The sequence below is a fragment of the Halichoeres trimaculatus genome, unplaced genomic scaffold, assembly GCF_033239565.1.
Source record: "Halichoeres trimaculatus isolate MK-OKI-2021-1 unplaced genomic scaffold, fHalTri1.1 fHalTri1_scaffold_10, whole genome shotgun sequence".
Taxonomy (NCBI): Eukaryota; Metazoa; Chordata; class Actinopteri; order Labriformes; family Labridae; genus Halichoeres; species Halichoeres trimaculatus.
The window spans coordinates 7,886,217-7,910,295 of NW_027437187.1; the positions used below are offsets into that span (position 1 = coordinate 7,886,217).

Here is a 24,079-nt window from a genome sequence, read left to right on the forward strand (position 1 = left end):
AAAATTCCACCTGAGTTCAAGACACCAAAAACCCGAACCCACATTGGCCTGAGCTGAGGATCGTGTTGTTACCGCTCGGCTTTAACACAGGTTACACAACCGGATGATGAAAATGACTGGAAAAACGTCATAACTCCACATATTTGCTTGAAACTTGGATAGAAAACATCATCACTAACATCATCTTTGATTAGCTCCTTCTTATTGCATTTCACACAGTAAACAACCAGTACCTTCGCTGAACTCCCAGTTAGCCCATAGCTGATAAACTATCGTGAGAAGCTCACAACCACGTTTCCACAACACAAAACAAAAACAAGAGACGCTGCCTTTTAAATTAACCATGTTGCTCACCCAATGACGACATTAGCACTCATGACCTGATGAATCCAGCTGCAACCGCGGTTCACCTAAAACTTTAACATCCAGCCATCACGCTCTCCATCAAAAGATAAAAATTGGTCCGTTGGTTCAGTAAAAGATAAGTGTTGTCCTCCATTTGTTGATTGTTAAGTGCTGTCCTTTTGTTGTTTAAACCTCCATCAGCCAAAGTTAGGTCTTCAGTGCTGTGAGCCTACCTGCTAATCAGCTACCACTTCGGAATTACCTTGTAAATATTCAGTTAGCAATGTGCTGCTTGGGGACAAGCAGGATAATAGCTACTGGTATCCACTGCTGTCATGCCTGAAACTACACATTCTCCCAGATCTCCCTGGCAAAGTTGTTTTAGGGTGATAAAACAGATATACTCTGATATGGGTTTATTCTAGTAAGCTAGTTAAGGCGCCTTTTCCAACGCAGTAATGGCCGCTTGTAAACTTCTGGAGTTTATCAGGTTTGGTCTACACTGTTTTATACAGGCTATGGTCTTTACGTGCACATTCTCTGACATCTATTCAGGGCAGTATTTTGACTTAAACGTGTAAATATTTTTATTCTACTCTGTACAAAGTTATTTATTTATTTATTGATTTATTATTTTATTTATTATATTATCACAAGTACGTCAGCTCTATTTTTCTACTTCTAAATATATGAATGTTTCTGTTCACAATGTGTACATAGAGAGTGCGGTTTAAACCGGAGTCAAATTCCTTGTATTCCTGTAGATAATTGTCAAATAAAGGCTATTCTGATTGGTGGCGGTATGCACCTAAAACTTCTTTGTGATCCTCCAACAATTTCAAAGAAGAAGAAGAAGAGGAAGCAGCATATGACGTCACTTTAAAAAAGATGGCCGCGCGCTGGAAAGCAACGCCGCTCCAGTGATCTGGCTGAAGTTGGATGGATTTCAGAGGTAAAGGTCTATTAATCAGACTGATATATCAATAGAGTGTTGTAACAGCTGTTGCGGAGATGAAGACCTTCTGTGGAAGAGCCAACCCGACCACTGGAGCTTTAGACTGGGTGGAGGAGAGCGAGGAGTACGACTACCACCAGGAGATAGCGAGGTATCCTTCTTCAACATGAAGATCAACTATACTCAGTACACAGTTGTTGTGTTGGCAGTATACATATTGATTAGTTCCACAATCCCCTGTGGTGTTGTCAGTGAACAAAACAATACAGTGTGAGCTGTTTACAACATCATGAAGTCTCTCTGACAGTATCTAAACATCTACTTCCCTTTAGAAACCAGACACATGAAAAATTCAGTTCTTCTCTGGATATAATCAACTATAGATAGCGCTCAGAGCGCCCTCCTACCATGTGTTTGTGTACCGACAGATCCTCTGACAGAGGCGGGCTTGACTTTAGCACTCAAAGGAGCATTATGTATAACACAAAAGACACAAATGTACTACAAAAGTTATATTAATGGATATACATTAACCGATGATCAACGAAATTACACCAAGGTTACCACAGATTGAATTCATTTGTTTATAAATCTGTATCTAACGCAGAAGCCAACACAGTTTTGCCAACACTGACTGACTGTGGGCCATATCATTCTGTTGTTTCTCTTTCAGGTCTTGTTATGCAGACATGCTCCACGATCATGACAGGGTGAGTGTTGGGTAACAGCCTTTGCCTCAGCCTTTGTTGCATTTTAATTTAAACGAAACATCGTACAGTGTAAAAACCAGGACAACCCTTGCTTAAGAGGCTCTTATAAATGCATTTGTCATGAGCACCTTCCTGCAGACATTTCTACTGTGTGTTATTTAAATCATCCATAAGTTTTGACAACTCCTCCCTCAGCTGAACTGTGTTACAGTTTCCTTTCTTGGTAAGCATATCATAGGTCATAGCTTGATTTCACTGGATTCAGATCTAGTCTGATCTAGGCCTTAATGCAAAAACTCAAGCTAAGGTTTGTCCTATTTTTAGTGAAACATAACTAACTATGAGCCACATGCACTTGACAAGAACAAAAAAAGCCTTACTTCAAGATATTACAAGACATTAATGATGCCTAAATTGTTGAAAAATAAATGAAAAATAAATATGTCAATGAGTTAAGTAAAAATGTCATACACAATTCGTATTTATAAGTATGCAATGCTTTTCTTCCTTCTTTTTACACTTTACACATTAATTAATGATCTTAACATAGTGTAACCACAATTACATGCTGATATTTCTCTGCAGAGATCCTTCTTATTATTAGTTAGATCACAGCTTATCTCTTCTGTTTTTTTTTTTCAGAATGAGAAGTACTACCAGGGCATACGGGCAGCTGTGGCCAGAGTGAAGGCCCGTGGTGAAAAGGTGGTTGTGTTGGACATCGGGACGGGGACAGGCCTGCTGTCTATGATGGCTCTCACTGCTGGAGCTGACTTCTGCTACGCTGTCGAGGTAAAAATGCTCTTCCTGTACGTACTGCATTAGGACTGCTCAGCCCCCGGGTGGATGAGTCCAGCATTTAACCATAAAGTGAGAGAAATTTTGTTTTTTTTTCTGTTGATTTGGAATTTAATAAATTCTCAGTATGTAGTAGAATAACTGTAGAAACTGTTTTTTAATGTGTTTAATGATTTTTTATAATTAAGTGAACAAATTGAAATGTATAGTTTTGATTTAATTGATTTTTTATTTATGAAACCTGTATCTGGTAAACATTTTGTTTTTGGTTTGGTAAGTTGGTAATCCAGATCATTTAGAAGTTTCTTCTGACAGTAAAAAAAAAAAAATCAGTCAAAGAGACTCACAAGGGGCTATATTTTACTTTGCACACCAAAAAATAAAAAAACTACCAGGGTCAGAATCATTACTCTCCTTAAGGACTAACCATTTTATTGAGCCAACACACAAGCCACTGCTGTGCTTTAATCAGGTGCTCTAAGGGTGGAGTCTGCAGGAATTTTCATGACTTGTTTGTAAACACAGCATTCATACTGGGCTCTTCCTTCTTTGCTCAGCGCCAGCTGCAGCCCACACCCACAGCCTCCGAGTGTGACTATGTGAAAACACGCGCTAGCCCCGCAACCACCTGTACCATCCATTTCTACTTGATAGAGACTCTAGAGCTGTGCACCTGACTTGGCACGTTGACTTGGTACACACCAACCACTGGGTTATTTAACACATACTAATGACTTTTTCTATTTGGAGTTTCCTTTCACTGTGGTTGTCTTTTTTTTTCTTCAAGCTACAGCCTTTAGCATTGCTGCTCTGATTAGTTTCTTCCACTTGCTCAATCAGATCAACTCGATCAACAAGCAAAGATCAACTTGTGCACTGGGCGCTTTGTGGTTAGCCGAGGTAGCCACGCTTACTCTTGGGGTAGAAACATCCTGACACAACCAAAATATCAGCATTCAGGCTGAGGAGGGAGTTGACACAGACACTGACACACATGTCAAGGCCCAGAGGAGAAGATTGGGCAGGATAATTCCTGTAAAAGTTGACATTCTATTTTTTAGGGAAAAATTCTGCTGACCCAACTAGCTTGTCATCATCAGCCAATCCAGTTCAAACTGAGGGTTGTCCCACACTTTACACACAGGATAAAAACCTCAGTTCAGGCTTTGAGCCGTCACTGGAGCTGAATGCATCATGTCAAAAACTAAAGAATTCAGTTCAGACTGGACTTAAAAAACTATTGATGCTTGCAAAGCAGGAGAAGGATTTACTAATTTATCATAGCATTTCGGAGAGCTGAGAAGTGGACTGAAAAGAAAACTAGTGAGAGGTCTGGGAGTTGGTCAAGTGTATTGCCTAAAGGGCAGGGGGAGATAAAATGCTGGTTTTCTTTACAAAGGAAGTCACTCTTTCATGGATTGTTTTATTTCCACAGGAATGTGTTTCTCTCCAAACACCCATCACATTCTTCCCTTAGAAACAAAGTCTCTCTTCCTTTGCCGTCTCTCTGTCTCTCTCAGGTTTTTAAGCCCATGGCTGAGGCTGCTCAGTGTATCGTAGAGAAGAACGGCTTCTCTGGAAAGATCAAGATTATTAACAAACACTCTACGGACGTCACTGTAGGGCCAGGTCAGAGAATATTACACACACTGAGTCATGCAGTGTATGAACACTGGCACCTCTTTAGAACTGGGGACTGATTCATATCCAAAACATGCTCCTGTTGTTTTTAAAAGAGTCTATGCTAATGATGTGTGCGATGTTTGTGATTTAACACAGATGGAGATATGCAAATGAAGGCCAATGTTCTGATCACAGAGTTGTTTGACACTGAGCTGATCGGTGAAGGAGCCCTGCCAAGCTATGAACACGCTCACCAAAATCTGGTACAGGTACGTGTGCTCACACACTTAGGTTAACACCTATGCGGGATTTTCACAGGCTGTGGTAAAGTTTGTTCCCAGTTGGCAGTCATTTTCGTCTCCTGATGTCTCCCCAACGTGTAGGAAGGTTGTGAGGCTGTCCCCCACCGAGCCACCGTCTACGCTCAGCTGGTGGAGTCAGAGCTGCTGTGGAGCTGGGCTCAGCTGCAGCCTGTGGAGGTGGAGGGGGCCCATGTGGTGGCACCGCCTGCTGTGGGACGCTGTGCTGGAGCTCATTCAGTGTGTGATATCCAGCTGAGCCAGGTTTCTCCACACAGCTTCACTCCACTGGGCCCTCTCTGCACCATGTTCAGGTGTGAGAGCATCAGTCATCTCTTCTTAGATGGTTTTCTCTCTGTGTGTTTTTAACATCCTGTTCTCCGTCTCTGTTCTGGACTCAGTGTGGATTTCAGTAAACCAGTCAGCAGTGCATTACAAACCCACTCTTCCCAGTTTGTGGCTCAGTCCAGTGGTCAGGCCCAGGTGATCCTGTCCTGGTGGGACCTGGACATGGACCCCAGTGGAAGCATAGTTTGCAGCATGGCTCCAAGCTGGACGTACACACAGCCAAAGATGGCACCGGTGAGTTAAAGGACGTGATGTTGTGTGTCAGGCTGCTGTCAGCCCTCGCTGATCACTGTGCTGTGCTTTAGTGGAGAGACCACTGGATGCAGAGTGTGTACTTCCTGCCTGAGGAGAGCAGAGTGACAAAAGGAGAGGAGCTGAGTCTGAGCGTGTGCCATGATGACTACAGTCTGTGGTACAGCCTTCAGCGGCACAGGTAACAGTACTTCTTCAGCAGGGATTAGAAATACTGAAACAAGTCTTTTTTAGTAAACAGCCACAAGGTCTCAGAGAAAGAGAAAGATGAGAATACATGTTTTTATTTAAACTATAACCCAGCATGGCCTCTGTGTCATCATTCAGACACCATCGTCTTTTAGTAATTTCTAGTTGGACTCCCATCTTTAGCTTTTTGATGCACGTCTTCCAAAGTCAAAGTCAAAATTTATTTCTATTGCACATTTTAAAACAACCACAGTTGGCCAAAGTGCTGTACAGGCTTAAAATCAAGATCAATAAAAACACAATGAATGAAAACACAATAAATTAAAACAAACATTAATAAGAATAATTTAAAACAGCAGGAAGGTAAAAGACACAATAAATAGTAGAGGAAAAAAAAAAGCGGCAAAAAATAAAAGCAAATAAAACGCTGAATGTCTTGATAATCTTGAACTATGATTGTATTTTAATCATCGGTGATTTCAACATCCATGTGTGCTGTGAATCCAGACCCCTGGTCAGAGACTTTCTGGATCTCATTGACTTTTTCAATCTCACCCAGTCAGTCACTGGCCCGACGCATGAAAGGGGTCACACACTGAACCTTGTGTTATCACATGGAGTAAACATCTGTGAAGGTGAAAATTGCGAAACACGTATATCGGATCATGTACCAGTGTTATTTACTGTGACGCTGCAGTGCTCTATGATTGATTCGCGCGCACCAGTTCACCGTCGGCGTGCATTTAACCCTTCAACTGCGTCACAGTTTTCCGCTGCTTTCAATGACTCTGTGCGTCCCACATCGGAGCTTAATAGTAGTGTCGATGGCTTAACTACCCTTATTAGCTCCTCTTGCACTGCGATCTTGGACTCCACTGCCCCTTTCAAGACAAGAAGTCCTTAACGTACTCGTGAGCTGTGGCTTAATGACACTACCCGTGCACGCCGAAGTGAATGAAGATGCGCTGAGTGAAAGTGGAAAAAAGACAAACTTCATGTGTCCCTTGGGATTCTTAGAGACTGCCTACTGGAGTACCGGAAAGCTGTGAAGTCAGCAAAAGCACGTCTTCCAGGCTAATAATAAAGAATACAAGTCACCATAAACTAGCAGACATCATTGTAGCACAACAAACACACTTTGTATTCCTAGTCTGGTGCAATTAACCTGGGTTTTTATGTCTTCAGACAGCAGGACTCAGAGACTGAGCCTCCTCCCTCTAGACCGTGTTGCACCTGTCAGGCTCATCTGGTCTGGACCCGGCCACGATTTGGAGAGCTTAACGACAGACGGCGTACAGAGAGCTACGTCAGCGCACTGCGCAGTGTAAGTGACGCCCAGCCACAGCGAGAAGTGTCAGCGTTTGAATGTGCAACCACTCTTTGATGAAATTCTCTGTTTGCTCCAGGTCCTGAGGGAGGACAGTGTGTGTCTCAGTGTGAGTGATGGCAGTCTGCTTCCTGTGTTTGCTCACACACTTGGAGCCAAAAAGGTACTCTGCTAACACCCCGTGGTCACAAAATTAACCTTCAGAAACCAGAAAGCAGACTCTGAACTGATCCATGTGTGTCATTATGATGTTGGACTCTAGGTCTACGGATTGGAGAACTCCAGGATGTCCAAACATGTTATTGAGCAGGTAAAAGAGAACCTCATCTTTGATGGCACACACTTTGACATGCTTTACTGTAACTACACAAAAACTCCAGAGACTGATGATGTGTCCTGTTCCCATGCAGGTGTTGGAAGCCAACTCGATGAAAGGTGTAGAGCTGCTGGAGATCAGGCCAGAGCAGCTGACCTGTGATGATCTGGGAGGGGAACAGGTACCTTTGAAATAAACCTACAATGGTGTGTTGTAGTCCAACATAGTGGCTTTGATCCATCTCACTCAGTCTGTCTTTATACAGTGTTGTGTTAAAAGAGACTATATCAAGAGTCGAGTCTCATATTAGCCCACCATGAGGAGAGACCTTTAACAGACAGAAACTTTGAGCAAAACAAGAGTGATGTTAGACAGAGAGAGTTTTTAGTTAATTGTTGTAGCTGTGTTGATGATGATGATGGTGATGTTGGTAGGACTGTTAATAGTCGTATCAGCTGGAGTCTATCAGGTCCACAGCAGCCAGCCTTCAGCAACGATCCAGAGGGACCTATGAGACGAGAGCTCAGGGACTCCTAGAAAGATCTGTGGTCAGAGACTTTAATGAGACAGATGAGGAGGAAACAGGAACCTGGTCTAAGCCTGTAGCAACGTAACTAAGATCTGATCCAGACCTGATCCAGCTCTAACTTTATGCTTTATCAAAAAGGAAAGTTTGAAGTCCACTCTAAAAGTCTAGAGCGTGTCTGCCTCCTGGATCCAGACTGGTAGATGAGTCCAAAAAAGAAGGGCCTTATCACTAAAGGGTCCACCTCCCAGACTACTTTTACAGACTGTAGGTACGACGAGCTGGTTGCATGCTGGGAGCTCCATAATGTAGAGGGTAACATCGCTCTATGAGCTCCTCAAGAGAGGATGGCACGAAAGCATAAGTCAGAAGAAGAATTTTAAAGTCTATTCAAGATTTTATATTTGAGACTTTAACCTAAAGGGTCCAGCAGTGTTAAAGGCTGTTCCTACATGTTGGTTATATTCAAAGCTAGGTTGTGTTCAAAGATATTTTGTTCTTTCTTTCAGACACATGAGGACTTTTAGTGTCTTTTAGCCTGTGAAACAGTTAAAAACTCTAATGGTGCAGGGAAAATGGATGTTGACTACATATAAAGAAGTTCCAATAATTTGTACGACTAAGTTGTACGTTGCTTTGGACAAAGGCTTCTGCTAAATGAAACTGTAGAATAATAAGTTATGTTGCCTGTTATGTAACTGTTGTATGAGTGACTTTTAAACACAATATTCTTCTGACAGCTTCCTTGTTTTTAACGGCAAACAATAACTTCTTTTGGCCCTTACTTTGGTTGCATTGGAAGTTTCACATTCCTCCCCTCTGTATTTATCGTCCTTTCTGCAGATCTCACTCCTGATGGGTGAACCTTACTTTAGCACCAGCCTCTTGCCCTGGCACTCTCTCTTCTTCTGGTACTGTCGGACCGCACTGGCAGGTCTCCTTCAGCCAAATGCCACCATACTCCCCCACTCTGCCTCCTTACACATGATCGCTGTGGAGTTCACGGTGAGATCAATTCATTTTTTAATTATGTATCATTGAAAAGACAGCAAAGATATGCCCATTTATTTTATTATAGGTCATTTCAAAGACTGACTACCCGTAGCATGCAGGTCCAATATTCACTGCCCACTCTATCAGGCACATCTGGCTAGTATCAGGTTGGATCCCCTTTGCCCCCAGAGCTGCCTTAAATCTTGGAGTCATAGATTGAACAAGATGCTGAAGACATGTTTCGGAGATTTCGCTCCACATTGACATGAAGCGTCACACAGTTGCTGCAGATTTGTCGGCTGAACATCCATGATGAGAATCTCCCATTCCACCACATCCCAAAGGTGCTCTATTGGATTGAGATCTGGGGACTGTGGGTACCTCCAGACTTCCAGATCTGGAAGTCTCCATCAGAAGATTGGTACACTGTGCTCATCAAGGAATGGACATGGTCAGCAACAAGACTCACTGTAGACTTAAACCTTGCTCAGTTGGTACTAAGGGGCCCAAAGTGTGCCCAAAAAAACCCTGACACCATTACACCAGTAGCAGCAGCCTGAACCGTTGATACAAGGCAGGATGGATCCATGCTTTCATGTTGCTGACGCCAAATTCTGACCCTACCATCTGAATGTGGAGCAGAAATCCAGACTCATCAGACCAGGCAACGTTTTTCCAATCTTCTATTGTCCAGTTTTGGTGTTGCTGTGTGAATTGTAGCCTCAGTTTCCTGTTCTTAGCTGACAGGAGGGTCACCCGGTGTGGTCTTCTGCTGCTGTAGCCCATCTGCCTCAAGGTTGGACGTGTTGTGTGTTCAGAGATGCTCTTCTGCAGACCTCGGTTGTAACCAGTGGTTATTTGAGTTACTGTTGTCTTTCTATCAGCTCCAACCAGTCTGTCCATTCTCCTCTGACCTCTGGCATCAACAAGGCATTTTGTCCCACAGAACTGCTGCTCTCTGGATATTTTCTCTTTTTGGGACCATTCTCTGTAAACCCTAGAGATGTTTGTGGGTTAAAATCCCAGTAGATCAACAGTTTCTGACCAACAACCGTGCCACGTCCAGAGTCTCTTAAATCACCTTTCTTCCCTATTCTGATTCTCAGTTTGAAATTCAGCAGCTCATCTTCATCATGTCTACATGAATAAATAAAATGAGTTGCTACCATGTGATTGGTTGATTACGTATTTGCGCTAAACAGGTGAACCTCATAAAGTGGATGATAAGTAAAAGGCAGCTTTTTGGACCAGTGTCTTCTTGACTTGTTGGATAAAATCAGCATTAAAGGGCAATCTTATATTTTCCATTTCAACAAGTGTAATGAGTAATTATTGAGGGTAAAAGTATTTTTGTTACTGGTTATTAACTTTGTCTTTAACTTTGTCTCCATGTGTTAGGATTTGTGGAGGATAAGAGCCCCATGTGGAACATGTGAAGGCTTTGATGTAACTCCCATGGATGAAATGGTCCAGGTGAAGACTCTTCAGGCTCTTAAGTGAACTTGATTCTCTTAGCAGTCAGGTTTTACCTCCAGTGTGATCAACATGCACTTCTGTAGTTTGCTGTCATGGAGGAGATTATTTAAATCAAAGATGATCCATAAAGGAAGATTTATGTCACCAGTTGACGCCTTGCTTTAAAAGATGTTTCTCAGATTACGTCTGTTTCTGTCCCCAGAGATCAATAGATTTCCGTGAGTCCCGAGAGGCAGAGCCTCACCCTCTTTGGGAGTATCCATGCCGCGCTCTGACTCAGTCCTCACACGTCATGACCTTTGACTTCACACAGTGCCTCCCTCAGCAGCCAATCAACAGTCAGGGCACACTGCCTCTAATAAGGTACAGAGACATATTTCCAGATGATGATTTCCTTTCAGTTCACAGGATAAGTCCTCCTTCAGTGTCTCATCTGGTGGTTTAAATGTTCCAGGTCGGGTCGGTGCCACGGTATTGCACTGTGGATGGAGTATCACCTGACTGATGACATCACCGTTAGTGCAGGTCTAATTCGGCCAATCACTGAGCAGGTATCACAGCCAACGACTTAACCATTGTCTTTGTACCACAAGCTTTAGCTTTAGCTGTTGCTAGCTTTTACATCATTCATGTTTTTTCTGTATTAATCCATCTGTAAGTCTTACAGCGCTGCCTGAATTCTTTGTTTATTCCACTAACACTAAGTCAGAGCAGTCAGCAGCAGCTATATGAGGTCTCCTCACTTCTTTAGCAGGATTGTGTGACTTTCTGACAGGTTGCTGTACTTTCCTTTCAGGGCGAGTGTGAGTGGAGTCGACACAGAAAGCAAGGAGTCTATTTTTTCAGATCGCCGTGGGACAGTTCAGGCGATGGCCGGGCCGTCGTGTCTTATAATCTGACTTTTGAACCCAGTTTAGGAGACATAAAGATGGACTTCAGTGTTGAGTCGCAGTAACATAAGTCACGTATTTTATTTATCGCAGCATAGAAAACGTCAGTGTGGCTGATGATTGTCGAGTTATGTGACAGAATTTCAGTGTTTTTAGACAAAGGCTCTGTTAAGAAAACACCAAAGGATTACCATCATCAGTTATTCAGCCAGTGCAAACAAACAGATATTAAAGTTTTTTAACATTTCATTAAAAATGAAACGCCTTCATGTCAAGTTGAATGTAACACACTAAGTGATGGATATAGTGTCTGTTTAGTGCAACTATAGGTGGAAATATTTATCAAGAAAAACACTTCTCGTGTGTATTTACCAGAGACGACAAAAAGCTGCTGTGCAGAAACTGATCCGCCTTATAACGAAGCCGACTAAAATTTCTTTTAAAGTTTTCTATCAGTCAACCAGTGTTTTGTATTTCTGAGTTTTAGTGAAGGAAGTAATTGAAATCAAAGACTGTTACTGTATTCAAGAAGACAAATCCGTGTAAGTGTTGTTGTTGAAGTGATGTGCTGACAGATGAACCATCTGCTGATTGTCAGTCACACTCACATTGACTGAAATAAATGGGTTCTGTTTTAACAGATTTGGCTTTGCTTTAGTTTGTTTCATCACAGCTCCCATGGGTGCTGTGCTCTGATTGGTCATATGTCGCCTCAGGGCGAAGTCATGATCGAACTGAAGGACAACATCCCACATTTGAAGGTGAAGAAATAAACTGGTAAATTTAAAATTTCATCCTCCCTATTGACACTTTGGTCTGATAGTTGCACTTCCCTTCCATCTATTTTTTTTTAAGAGTAGTTGTTATAAACTGCACAGTGTTTTGTTGAGATCCTCTCTTTTTTTCCTCCCCCATCCAGACAGTTGCCTTGGTTTTACCATCGAACGTCTGTGAGTTCTTAAATGTTTTATTTGAGGATCAGTTTTGTTTTTTCAAGCTCAATGTTTAATCAATGTATCTTTGAAATGAAGCAGTAATGACAAAATGTGTTTAATTACGTGAGCCTTGATATTTCTTTGGAAAATCTGCAGTAGTCTAAAATTTCCTGGCTGTCATACTTAGCCGACATTTTCATACAAATTTCATGCGGCACGCCAGTTTACCTCAAACACCTTCCCCAAAATGCACGCCACTAATGCCATGGTTGGTACTCAGGCTAAGGTGAACTACTGCCACCTATTGGAATGAGTTGGAATTTCAACTACAATACTACAACAGTAAAGTTAGACGGTCTGTGAGATAGAAGTGAACTGATGCAAAAGAAACACTGTTAAATCTGTTTACTTTAAGTCCCGAAAGAGGGTTTTACTTCTACAAAAACTCATTTATTTTTATTAACCATATGCGGATTATGCAGAAGCTGTTTTCCCACAAAGCAGAAAATAAAAACTTAATCCTTTCCTAATTTATTTTCAATAAACATTTTTTTTTTTTTTTTTTGGGGGGGGGGATTAAGATTAAAAATTAAATATGATTAATTCTGATTTAATATAATTCTACCCCTTTCCATATTTTTATTCCATAAAAACAGGACCCTGAAACCTCTCCCTGAATTTGTTCATCTAAATATTTTTAAATTAAAACTTATGAAATGACCAAAAAATAAATACAAATACTTAAAAGAAATCTTTGCCCAAGTATCATAAGTACTCTCCTCCCTCGCTTAATTTTGTAATATTTATAAATTTTGTTACCTTTAATTTAACTTGCTTTGTTTTGTTGCCGCATTTTTACCACTGATTGATTTATGTAAAATGACCCATCTGGTGGTCTCTTTGTAAATTAGTCACTGAAGTTTCAAGATGTACTTGTAGTTAGTTCTGTTCATTTATATTTAATTTTAAAAAATCAGCTGTTCTCCTGCTTTCCAGAACTAAAAACCAGCATGTCATACTAAAAAACAGAGCCAACAGATCAGTTATACTGCATGATTCATTCAAAAGCAGTATGCAGTACTGGCTACATTCACAAGGGGTAGGTTGTAGACAGTTAGGAAAACATCTGTGTTTTTTAATTTGGTCAGTTAGACCAACTCAGGGTTCATTTTTCTTCACATTGACCTGCTTGCTCTGTTTTATCTCCTGCATATGAAGCTGAACCACACAAACTCACCACACATCTTTAGTGAAACATTTGCCTTTATATACATACGAGAGCTTGAATAAGATGTCTGTGTATGTGAGCCTCTGTATGCTTATTGCTGAAGTCTTTTTACTGTTTTTTTGTGCATCATCAGACATAAATCAAACTTTAAATGACAAGAACAAAAATAAGAGTTCAGTGCTTCAAAGGTACTCCATTGGAAACTCTTTTGGGCAATTATCACACAAAAGCTTGCACTATCAACAGTAGTGCAATCTCATTTTCATTTCATTTGAATCATTGTGAAATTTGCTGTGAACGGAGAACCAGAAATCAATTTGTCAAACTTAAGAATTCAAACAAGCTTTGTAACTGCAGGCAGACGGATGGAAATCCTCAGACTGTTAGCGCAGCTCCCAGCTCTGCCATGGCAGGGATTCAGCAGGCTGGATGAGAAGCATAAAGGAATGTCATGTTTTGAATCAGAGGCTGCTGGATGTTTGTAACCCATTGGCTCCTGTGTCTCAAGCGTCTGTCAGTGTCTTGTCATCCAGCACGATCTTCTCTCCAGGTTTAAACGCTGGCATCCCCAGGTACGGACAGCTAGCACATCGGAATGCATCACCAAGATAACACTGTCACATAAAGAAACATCGTCTTTGTTAACAGGTTACTGTGATAGAAGGCTCAGCATGAGACGACATGTTGGTGTTTTTTTAAGTATGAAAAAGAAGACACTCACACTTCCACAGGCAGATTTTGGCAGATTAGTCGCTTGTTTTCCTTTACTCTCCTGCTCCAGCTCCTCAGCGAGGCCACATGTGCTGGAAACACAAACAACACGTCATCTCATACAGACCACACTACCTTTTCAAAGCTTGTATAAGAGCTCAGTAAGTAAAAAGGCAATAACGTGCCGTTGGCTGTCACATTTTTCAGTGGTCTCACCAGTTCTTGCAGGCTTTCTTCTTCTTGCCAGCTCCTTCTCCACAGCCTGTGGCTTTCAGCGAGGCTGGGTCTGGCTTCTTCAAGTCTTCATCATCCAGCAGAGCGTCAGAGTCCACCAGGTCCTGGAGGAAGAGGGCACAGAGGGAGCGAGACAGATTCATAACATGCAGGAAAAAGACCCTTCAGAGAACACAGGCAGGTATGAATCCTGACAGTCAAAGAGTTTCAATCCGTCACTCACCACATCGTCGTCATCCATGTCATTGGCTGACAGCGTCCACATTTTGACTGTGTTTGGATCCAGAGCAGGTTTCTCTGCTGAAATCATGGATGTTTGCATCAGCTTCATACCAATTTAAGAAGTCACAGACAAATAAAAACGGAAAGAGGTTTATAATCCCACCTGGCTTTGCCGTCTTCTTGCCGAATGACAGTTTAATCTGGGTGGACGACCCCACCTCAAAGCTGGGTTTGGAGGCAGACAGGCGAACTCTCGACAGAGTATTTCCTTGGTATCCAGACACTGTCCTGAGGGAGTTTAGTGCCTCTGGGCTCAGCTCTGCTCTACTGATCTGGACAATGAGAAAAATAGCAGAGTCGAGAGGTTTGAAAGAATTGACCTGTAGAAGTTTACAAAACTGAAACACGACTAATTTCTTTTATCATTTTTTTTTCCAAGTAAGATGTTTGAAAGTTGTCGGTGTCTGTATTAAAAACACGCACTCACCTCTGTTACTGACATGAAGCCTGTCAACTTGAGAGCTGACATAAGTTTCTCTGTAGTCTTCACGCTCTGCCCCTCAGTGCCTGAAGTTTAGGAACAAACAAGTCAAACACAAATAACAACCAGCTAGGTGGGTTCTCGGGAAGGATATAAAACATCATTTCAGCCTTTAAGGTCATTTACCAGTAACAGCTTCATCAAAGACAAGCTTTCCACCAGGTTTGAGTACTCTGGCCATTTCTACCAAAGCGTCCGTGCTGTGGATGGAGGAGCTGTCCGCCAGCAGGCAAGAGAGCACCCAGTCAAAGGTGGAGGCTGAGTGAGAGGCTGAAGAGAGGAAAGGATCAATCACACGCAAGATCTGGTGGGAATAAATCACTTTTTGGCAGTTGTAGCAACATTTTGTGATCAGAAACATGTAAACTATAGAGTCACTTACACATCAGTAATCTCTCCATATTCTCCAGAGATACTTTGCCCTCTGCTCCCACAACAGAACCCAGATCTTCTGCATACTGTTTCAGGGCTTCTGGTGCTGAGGGCTGGGTCCAGACCAACAACACGTGGTCCCCTGCTCTGATGCCGAGGTCTGCCATGACTTCCAGAGAAAATGACAGATTAATATGAGCTCTGATACACCAAACCTGCTTGGAGGACACCTAAAACTAAAGACGTGACATGATGTTGGACATTATTCATTATTCATCCAAACAAGCGGAAACAACATTAGACCAATAAGCTCTTATAAGCTTAAATAAGAGTATATTTGAGACACGTCTTTAAGGGCAAGCATAAACAATGTCCTCTGTTTGATATTATTACAACTTGAGATGAATAAGTCATTATTGGTATACGACGGATAACTGATTGCTTCATTATAAACATTAAGCCTTTAAGTATTATCATAGCCCCAGACATACGCCGGTTTGCTCTGGAATAGAGGGTTATCTAAGTTAACTGAGGATAGCTTCACATGTAGCAGCCAGCGTGACGCAGGACACGCCGGGTTATAACGAAGATCACGCAGGAAGAAATAATTCTGTCACCAGGCCACGAACTGACGAGTCATACTCACGTTTCACCGAGGGGTTCCTTATACGTCTGGTGGTGAATTATAATAAATAAGTTGATGTAATATTAACAGTTAGTCAGTTGTTATCCTTCTAGATGTCACCGGTCAAGTGATGGTGATGTAAGTTCAATTTCATCAAGTTTCCGTTATGAATTTTCAAAGTAAAATAGTTCAAAGGCGAGGTGAAATAAAGCCGGAATATATATATATATATATATATATATATATATATATATATATATATATATATATATATATATATATATATATATATTATATTATTTGTGCAGATTCCAGAGGCATTTTTTGTATCAGGATTCTTGGGCAGCTTAGGTACCTAGGTACCTAAGCTGCCCAAGAATCCTGATTTAACCGCAGCTGCGGTTAAATCAAGCATTCTTTTCTGTTGGCGAAAGTATTACTAGAGAAGTTGTGTAGTTCATTAATGGCGTTATTTATTCAAGTTGCTTATCTAGCTGTTTTTTCACTGAAATAACCTTCCTTTTGCTCATTCAAACCTATATATAACAATAGTAGATTAAAAATCATAGAACTTTAAAGTAGAATCTGATTTAAACTTTAGAAAACAAATTAAATGAATAAATAAATAAATAAGAGAATAGAACTCAATTAGCTAACCTAAAATGTATGTCTTGTGTGAGCTGCTAATTTTTTTATGTAAACCTATTGTATATCATTCCAACACCATGCACAGTTCACCTTCTGATACATCAGAGTGCTTTAGCACTCTGATGTATCAGTGTAGGAGTTAAGGTTTTTACCCCGTATCCAATTGTCATCCACCCCTTTAGTGTAAGGCACGACTGTGTTTATGTGTGTGCGTGTGTGTGTGTGTGTGTGTGTGCGCGTGTGTGTGTGTGTGTGTGTGTGTGTGTGTGTGTGTGTGTGTGTGCGCGCGCGCGCGCGCGCACATCTGTCTGTCCAGGTTCTGAGTTCAGATGTGTGTTTTAGGGGGCCTCATGGTTATATGGATCTATTTTAATTTATTCCTGACGTACAACTTGTTAATAGAATAGTTTCTGCCTAAAGTAATATCTATTTAAAATCCTTGAAAGTGTAATGGTGTGCTATTTTATTTATTTATTTATTTATTTTATGAAGTTTTGCGACTATTGTACCAAATTTATTTTTGTTTATATATGCATTTGAAAAAAGATGTTGCTTTTCTGTTTTTTATATATCTGGATGTTGTTCCCCACTTGTTTAAATAAAAGTTATAAAACTGCAAAATCTATAAACAGTATCAATTTAATCAGTCCCAAATATTTGTATCGACTATGTTTTTAATACACTTCCAGTTGGAGTATTGTAGTCCTTAAACCAATTTGTGAAGTATTTCGCGGTTGTTTTATTCTGAAGTCATCCTGACTTGATTTCCGGCAAGTTCACTTGTTTGTTTTTTTCACAGCAAAGTCGCGCTTTGATGAGGTAGCCGAATCGACCATAACCCCTCGGTGCAGCTGGACATGGCGGCGCTACTGAGAGGTCTGCGCGCTGGAAGGGCACTCCGAGGGCTGTGCAGCGGTAAAACTGCCCTTCCTAGCTGTTGTTTTGTCGTGTTGATGAGTGACAGCTTGAAAAGTTACCGTGCCTTCTCCGATCTCTGAGCCGATCGTTGCTCACAGTGGGGACTAGCCGCTGTTGACGTTAGCTACAAAGTCACTTGACACAGAAGGTGAACATGAAGGGCAGAATTTGGTATCATAATCATAATCAGTACTTTAAACACAATAATTTAATGCACAGACTTGTAACTTTGCGTGTTGACTTGGTCCTCTAGATAAGAAAACAGTTTGTGCATGTTAAAATGGTTTTTCAGCAGGAGGGGGCGTCTTCTCTCAGTTTATGCAATATGTCAAAGTATGTTTCTGCTTGGCTGAGATAAGTTTAGTGTTGCTGTTGGACTAACTTAAAATGCACCAAAGGCGGATTTGGGGTCTTTACTTCTTTTCTGATTTTGAGGGAAAGTAATGTCTAGATACATCAGCCTTGTATTTATTAACTCTGAGTCAAATCTGTGTTTCACGGGCTTTCATGCTACTGTGAGGTCAGTGCTTTTAGTTATAATACTTAATATCTTTCTCAAGGATAGAATCTGTGAGCAAAATGTGGATTCATAGAATTGGGATCATCATACATTGATTTTAGTGCTGGGACACCACAGGTGCTTGAACTCAGTACTTGCAATACTTAAAGTTGTTAACATAACTGCACTGTACTTCTTCCTGCAATGCAGCACCTGCTCCTAAAAATAACTCAGCTATTTTCATTCTGATCAAACTTTCCTCAAACAAAAGACATGATTTATCTTCTACTGATAGCTTCGCAGGGTTTCAAAACAACATACCTTTCTTCCGTTATCTTTTTAAATAGTTCGGCTAACCTGATTGTAATACAGCTGCACACAATGGTCTGTACACATTATATTTAAGGGTGCACCGATCACAATTTACTGGCCAGTCACTGATCCCCAATCTTTTAAAAGCCCGACCTGCTGATACCATTTGGACCAATACCATTTTTTTTTTATAACTGACAGCATATACCTTCAATGTTCCAATCTTATTTTGATGAAAATCATTGAACAATACATGTGAAACAATGCAATCTTTAGGATTTAACTTAAACAACCAATAAAGTGTCCTGAGTTTTAGGTCTCAGAGCAAAAAGCAACAACGGCTGGCTGTCAGACCTTCCTGGAGGTATATAAGATTGGTATCACATGTACTCGATCACCAATCCCCCAAAATTAAGGAAATCGGCACCAATCGGTGCATGTCTGATTATGTTATTTAAATTTATTTATAATTTTCATCTTTTCCCTTGACCTGAATTTTGGACATGTGGCTGAAGAGTAGTTTATACATGATGATACTGAAAACACTGATTAGAGCTCCTGTGAGATATATACCTAAAAAAACACAACTGAGTTTAGTCAAAACAAATCAGCCCAGAATTTAAGAGTGCAATGTCTGCAAGAGAAAAAAAAAAAAAGAAAAACGTAAACAAAAATTGATCACTGAACTGTCTAAGTTTCAGTTTTAATAATTTTGAGCTATACTTTTTAAACCTGCAGAATTTTTGGAAAAAGAAAATGATTGTAAATACTTGAAAGTGAAATTGAAGTGTCTGGCTGTCTTGTCAGTTTACTATTGTCTAGTATGCGCTCATCTAAAACGCACTTGTATCAGAGCATCAGAGCTTAGTATTTATTTATCCATAGTACGGTTAGTGGACATGAATACTGTCAAATGATTTAACCTACTTCTATTAAGTTATTTTCTTCAGACGGCTGCATCCTTACAGCTTACATTTTCACTTATATCCCTTAAAACTTTTGCATTACTTTTTGATAAAGATCAAAGCACTGCCATCAGTGTATCAATTTTAACCCCAAACTAACCCTAGTCCAAACTGAGGATAGAAATGTGTCTGTCTTAGCTTCACCTCTGAGTAACTTTTTTTGGTAGTAGATTTTTTACTTTTATGGTCAAACTTATTAAAGCTTCATTTTCAAGTTACTTAAAAACCTAGCCTTTTCTAAATCTGAGCTTTAATATCTATGGGATTTGGCTCAGGGGTTCAGTTAATGATCTCCAACCAAATCTTTTGAGGCTAATGATTTGACGTAATCTCTCCACAGTGGTGGCTGCTCCACCAGCAGCTAGCCCCCCCTGCAGCAGTCTGAGACGAGGCTTCCACTGTGCGGCACTGAGGCTTCAGGATGAATCTAAATCTGACAAACCCCCTTCCTCCTCATCTACAACCCACCATGAGCACTACCAGGCTCCGGCTGCTGAGCAGGAGGCAGCCTCAGCTTCCCGGGAAGACTCTACATCTGACCCTACAGCTGAGGAGGCCTCCAGGCCGAACACAAGGTGAGTCTGCACAGTGGACAGAATGTTGAAGACGCTATGAGGAGGATCTGTTTTAATTGGACTGCCTCGCCACCTTCTGGCCCGGAGTCTCACGCACACTGTCATAAATTACTTTTAGTGAGGCGTGTGTTTGTTTTGGATTTAAATGGAGATCGGATCAAAACAAAATTTCTTTGTTTAAGACAACTTTTTACTGGATACAATGCCCTGAGGTAAGGTATTTATCAGCACAATTACAGCTGTATATAGCACTATTGGCAGCCCGGGGCTCCGACGTATCTTTAGGCTAACATGACAACAAGAAAACACTTTCAGTTTGTATGTAGTTTAGTAGCTGTTTATATTTAGCACAGCTGACAGTCCAGTGCTCCAAGACATGTCTGTAATGTGTAACGTTAGTAAATCTTGGTTATGTCCTGCCAGTCATCTACCAATCAGAGCTAACGTAACCTCACTCTTCATTTTATTGATAGACTCTAAAGTTTGAACAGACCACTGCAGAATAACTGCTGACTGTGGGTTGGAATCAACATTAGCACAAACAGTTTAGCTCCTGTGTTAGCCTTTAGCTCAGGCTCTATCACTCTCCTTTTTATCTTTCTTCTGCTTTTCTGTCCTTTTTCTGTCTGACAGTTAGGCCCCTGTGTCCACCATCACTACAAAATAAAGAGAAAATCACAGATCTCTGCGTTTTATCTCTTCTCACTGCTAAACTTCATCAGCCGGCGTGGTGTTGCCGTAGAGACCTAGATGTGCCGTAAATCGATCTGGTCCTGCTCAACCCGATGGGGAGGCTTAGAAGTAGCTATTTAAAATAACCTGTAACCTGCAATATTGGTGCTGATAATCTCATTTTAAAGTGTGGATTATAATCTGGTATATATCTAGAAGGAAGACTTTTTTAAGATCACTCAGAAACTCCTCACAGCCCCTGTAAATTTCACAGGAATGATTTTAATGTCTGATCCTGAATCCTACTTTACATGACTCTTTGTTCGTTTGTTTCAAAGTTACCAGGACCAGAGCGGAGAGCAAGGTGAAGAATATGAAACAGAGGAGCAGCTTCAAGCTCGGATCCTGACTGCTGCCCTGGAGTTTGTTCCTCTGCACGGCTGGTCCATGGAGGCCATTGCTGCTGGTGCTGAGGTAAGCTACTAGTCCTGTTTTTGATCTTCTTTAAAAATAGAGCGTCTCATTGGTAAATGAAGGTCTGAGGTCGCATTTTGTCTGATTTCTCCAGACACTGGGCCTGTCCTCTGCTTCCACTGGTATGTTTTATAATGGTGCTGGAGACCTGGTCCTGCACTTCATCTCTCAGTGCAACTCACAGCTGACAGAGATCCTGGCTGAACAACACAACCAGGTCCAGCTTGGACAGGCCGAGTATGAGCACACACACTCCTCAAAAACACCTGCAGTCTAATTTTAACATGAATTTTTCCTACACGAAAATACATACATTGTAAATACATTGTTTTGTATTCTTTCTTCAGGAAAAAGAGAACTGCTGACTTCCTCAGAGATGCTGTAGAGACCAGACTCAGGATGCACATCCCCTACATTGATTCATGGCCACAGGTATGATCTGGATGACAGAGAGAGCACGCACCCTCTGTCATTGGTCATTCTTTAACATTACTGGCAGCACACGATGAGAAAGTGTTTGTAAACCTTGACTTTGTGTGTGATTATTAAGGCAATGAGCATCCTGCTTCTTCCTCACAACATCCCAAACAGTCTGAAGCACCTCAGCACCCTGGTGGACGATATTTGGTTTTATGCAGGAGACCGATCAACAGATGTGAGTGGATCCAGTTACACTCCATCCCTGTTTAATCTTCCTGCTTGTGATTTTCTTCTTCCTCTTGAATCATCACCTCCTCTTTATCAGGCCTGTTACTTCACACCTTTTACCTCATATTTCATCATACCTTGAGTTAAACATTATATCTGTAATATAGAAGAATAGAATAGAGAATAATGAGGTGGACATTGCAACAATAGTGGCCTGAATAGGATTTTAACCATTAGCCATAGGCCCCACCTGATCATCTGTAGCCAGCTGATTCACACTGACACAAGTCTAAAACCTAGAAACACCTCCCTGTTAGCTGAATGACCAAATTGTTTGTTCTGCATGATGGAAAATTGAACACTGAATCCATCCGCACTTTAGTTTTCATTTTCTATTCATGGAGTTTATCACTTCTGAGTTTCAAATGACGTAGCCTCACCTGGATTACATCCCAACCTCTTCAATTTCAGATGAACTGGTACACCAAACGAGCAGCGCTGACCGGCATTTATAACACCACTGAGCTGGTCATGGTTCAGGACTCCTCTCCGGACTTTCAAGACACCTGGAACTTCCTTGACAATCGCATTCAGGATGTGGTCAATATGGCCACCACCGCCAAACAGGTAGAGTTCACTGCATCAGGGGAGCCGTACTAAAAATGGAGTGTAGTCAGTATTTAGAAACTTGTGTTGATTTCTGTGTACAAAGACTCAACCCAGAGTATTTTTATGTTCTTCATAGCTTTATAACTTAACACTCTCCAGCCTCAACACAGCCTTTGTCTGTCTGATTGTGAGGTTAATTTACTTTGAATTGTAAGAAAAAGATCCAGCACAAGTCAGGATAGGATGAGGCAAGTGAAACTAGAATTCATGGGAAAAAAATTCTCCAACAATGTGAGTAACTTTTTGTCCTGTAGGTGCAGTCAACTGGTGAATCAGTGGTGCAGGGTCTCATGGGAGCCGCAGTCACAGTAAGTCCTTGCCTCATGTTTATCAGATTAGTTCTGTGTTATTAGACCTCAAATAGGTATCTTGTTTAATTGAACATTATACCTCAATTGTAATTAATACTTTGATTTTTTTGCCCTCATAGTTCATTGTTGTGGTTTGTACTTAAGATTACGCTCAGCTGTTAAAGCAGCAAAAATATTATAATGTCAGAAAGAATGCTTTCTTGTATTTGTGATTTGAAAATACCTGAGGGAAACACACAGATGAACTAAATTAATTTGAAAGAAGAAAAGCACTCAGAGAGCGCAGACCTCCACCAAGCACACTGTGATTGTCACCAACACTTTAGTCCTACTTTAATGTTATACTCCTTTTCAGCAGACTGTCTGCTACAGTTTGGTGTTAGTTGCAGGTTTGTACAATAATTTGTTTCCTGACAGTGTTGAAAATCACGATGACCCAGTACATATTTCATATTCCAGATCTTAGTATCCAGAATATTGTCAGGATCTGGAACGTACTTTTAACATCTGTCAGAAATTATGGTGACCTTGTCTTGTACTGTTTTGCAAAGCAATCCGACGTGGAGTTATATACACATATGGTGAAAACAGCCCTATCTCTCAATGATAAAGAATACCTCAAAAAAATTCTAGATCCAGATGGTGATCCACATCAGCTCCAAAATTTAATCACTTCTGTCTTATCCCATTTTGAACATTTCCTGAAAATTTCATCAAGAGTTTTTTGTTACTTTTTGAGTTATGTTGTTCACAGACAAACAGGAAAACTCTCCCAAAGACAGAGTTGGCAGAGTTGATAAACAGGTGAAAACAGCCAACATCAACCAATGTTTGTCTCTTGTCTTACAGCTGAAGAACCTGACAGGACTGAACCAGAAACGATGATATAAAACTTCTCCCTTGGACTGATCCTGAATGCCTGGCTTGTGCCATGAGCTAAAGATCAATGTTCATTTGCTCTTTTTTCTTATTTACTGTAAGAGAACTCTGAGACAATAATGCACTTGAGCTGTCTCCATCAACACAACCAATTATTATTCGTCACAGGCCAAAGGTCTCTATTTGCCCTCTTTCAAGTACAGTGAATATGTCCTGTTTTGTTTCACAGTCTCCTGCTTCCCTTTAATAATACAGGACACAAAGATCTGTGAATGTGTTGTCAAGACTTAAATAAAAGAGTTATTATTGTAAATACAATCCATGCTTGTTTTTATTATTTCATACAACTGAATCCCATTGTTTTTGTGTCAGTTAAACACAGGGGTGGATCTACACCCCTACATTCAGTGGGCAAAGGGCCCACTGAATGTTCTTTAAGATAAACTAAAAACAAATCACTTCTATGCTTCAAAACACCTCAAATGATTTAGATAAGTATTGTATGTAATATTCTCCGTAGTAATATGATACTGAATAAGAATAACATGGTTAAAGAAAAATACCGTTTTAAGGTTAGATGTGTAAGGAAGGAAG

At 40.9% G+C, this 24,079-nt stretch overlaps 3 protein-coding genes across 4 annotated transcripts; 2 read left to right on the forward strand and 1 right to left on the reverse strand.

Moving 5' to 3' along the window:
* The first annotated feature begins 1,179 nt into the window (after nucleotides 1-1,179).
* On the forward strand, nucleotides 1,180-11,954 carry prmt7 (protein arginine methyltransferase 7). Its single transcript, XM_074676917.1, has 17 exons — nucleotides 1,180-1,451; nucleotides 1,974-2,010; nucleotides 2,653-2,802; nucleotides 4,329-4,437; nucleotides 4,588-4,700; nucleotides 4,815-5,044; nucleotides 5,132-5,312; nucleotides 5,384-5,511; nucleotides 6,705-6,843; nucleotides 6,926-7,009; nucleotides 7,109-7,156; nucleotides 7,257-7,343; nucleotides 8,532-8,693; nucleotides 10,080-10,154; nucleotides 10,360-10,520; nucleotides 10,612-10,708; nucleotides 10,954-11,954. The coding sequence occupies exons 1-17, from the start codon at nucleotides 1,357-1,359 to the stop codon at nucleotides 11,110-11,112; spliced, it is 2,055 nt and encodes a 684-aa protein (XP_074533018.1). The 5' UTR covers nucleotides 1,180-1,356; the 3' UTR covers nucleotides 11,113-11,954.
* A 1,160-nt stretch (nucleotides 11,955-13,114) lies between these two features.
* On the reverse strand, nucleotides 13,115-16,072 carry ciapin1 (cytokine induced apoptosis inhibitor 1). 2 transcript variants are annotated; one of them, XM_074676944.1, is made up of 9 exons: nucleotides 15,937-16,072; nucleotides 15,301-15,459; nucleotides 15,045-15,188; nucleotides 14,865-14,944; nucleotides 14,541-14,709; nucleotides 14,379-14,452; nucleotides 14,138-14,259; nucleotides 13,932-14,013; nucleotides 13,115-13,824 (listed from the first exon to the last, which is right to left on the reverse strand). In XM_074676944.1, exons 2-9 carry the CDS (start codon nucleotides 15,455-15,457, stop codon nucleotides 13,714-13,716), a joined length of 939 nt encoding a protein of 312 aa, XP_074533045.1. In that variant the 5' UTR covers nucleotides 15,458-15,459; nucleotides 15,937-16,072; the 3' UTR covers nucleotides 13,115-13,713. The 2 variants fall into 2 exon arrangements, with proteins under 2 accessions (XP_074533045.1, XP_074533044.1); XM_074676943.1 differs by having other exon boundaries at nucleotides 13,121-13,824; nucleotides 14,379-14,455.
* Nucleotides 16,073-17,348: 1,276 nt separating this feature from the next.
* Nucleotides 17,349-23,803, forward strand: coq9 (coenzyme Q9 homolog (S. cerevisiae)). The gene is made up of 9 exons (XM_074676942.1): nucleotides 17,349-17,478; nucleotides 19,598-19,832; nucleotides 20,843-20,978; nucleotides 21,073-21,215; nucleotides 21,326-21,410; nucleotides 21,529-21,633; nucleotides 22,098-22,253; nucleotides 22,550-22,603; nucleotides 23,456-23,803. Exons 1-9 carry the CDS (start codon nucleotides 17,421-17,423, stop codon nucleotides 23,489-23,491), a joined length of 1,008 nt encoding a protein of 335 aa, XP_074533043.1. The 5' UTR covers nucleotides 17,349-17,420; the 3' UTR covers nucleotides 23,492-23,803.
* Nucleotides 23,804-24,079: the final 276 nt, after the last annotated feature.

What these genes read in the sequence shown, in the direction of transcription:
- prmt7 (XM_074676917.1), top strand. Translation starts at nt 1,357, where the DNA reads ATGAAGACCTTCTGTGGAAGAGCCAACCCGACCACTGGAGCTTTAGAC. An exon ending in ATGATCTGGGAGGGGAACAG is followed by an intron (nt 7,344 to 8,531) that starts GTACCTTTGAAA and finishes TCCTTTCTGCAG; the next exon opens with ATCTCACTCCTGATGGGTGA. An exon ending in TGATCGCTGTGGAGTTCACG is followed by an intron (nt 8,694 to 10,079) that starts GTGAGATCAATT and finishes TCCATGTGTTAG; the next exon opens with GATTTGTGGAGGATAAGAGC.
- coq9 (XM_074676942.1), top strand. Translation starts at nt 17,421, where the DNA reads ATGGCGGCGCTACTGAGAGGTCTGCGCGCTGGAAGGGCACTCCGAGGG. An exon ending in GCCTCCAGGCCGAACACAAG is followed by an intron (nt 19,833 to 20,842) that starts GTGAGTCTGCAC and finishes TTTGTTTCAAAG; the next exon opens with TTACCAGGACCAGAGCGGAG. An exon ending in CAGGAGACCGATCAACAGAT is followed by an intron (nt 21,634 to 22,097) that starts GTGAGTGGATCC and finishes CTTCAATTTCAG; the next exon opens with ATGAACTGGTACACCAAACG.
- ciapin1 (XM_074676943.1), bottom strand. Translation starts at nt 15,457, where the DNA reads ATGGCAGACCTCGGCATCAGAGCAGGGGACCACGTGTTGTTGGTCTGG. An exon ending in TATGGAGAGATTACTGATGT is followed by an intron (nt 15,189 to 15,300) that starts GTAAGTGACTCT and finishes TCCTCTCTTCAG; the next exon opens with CCTCTCACTCAGCCTCCACC. An exon ending in GCTTCATGTCAGTAACAGAG is followed by an intron (nt 14,710 to 14,864) that starts GTGAGTGCGTGT and finishes CTCATTGTCCAG; the next exon opens with ATCAGTAGAGCAGAGCTGAG.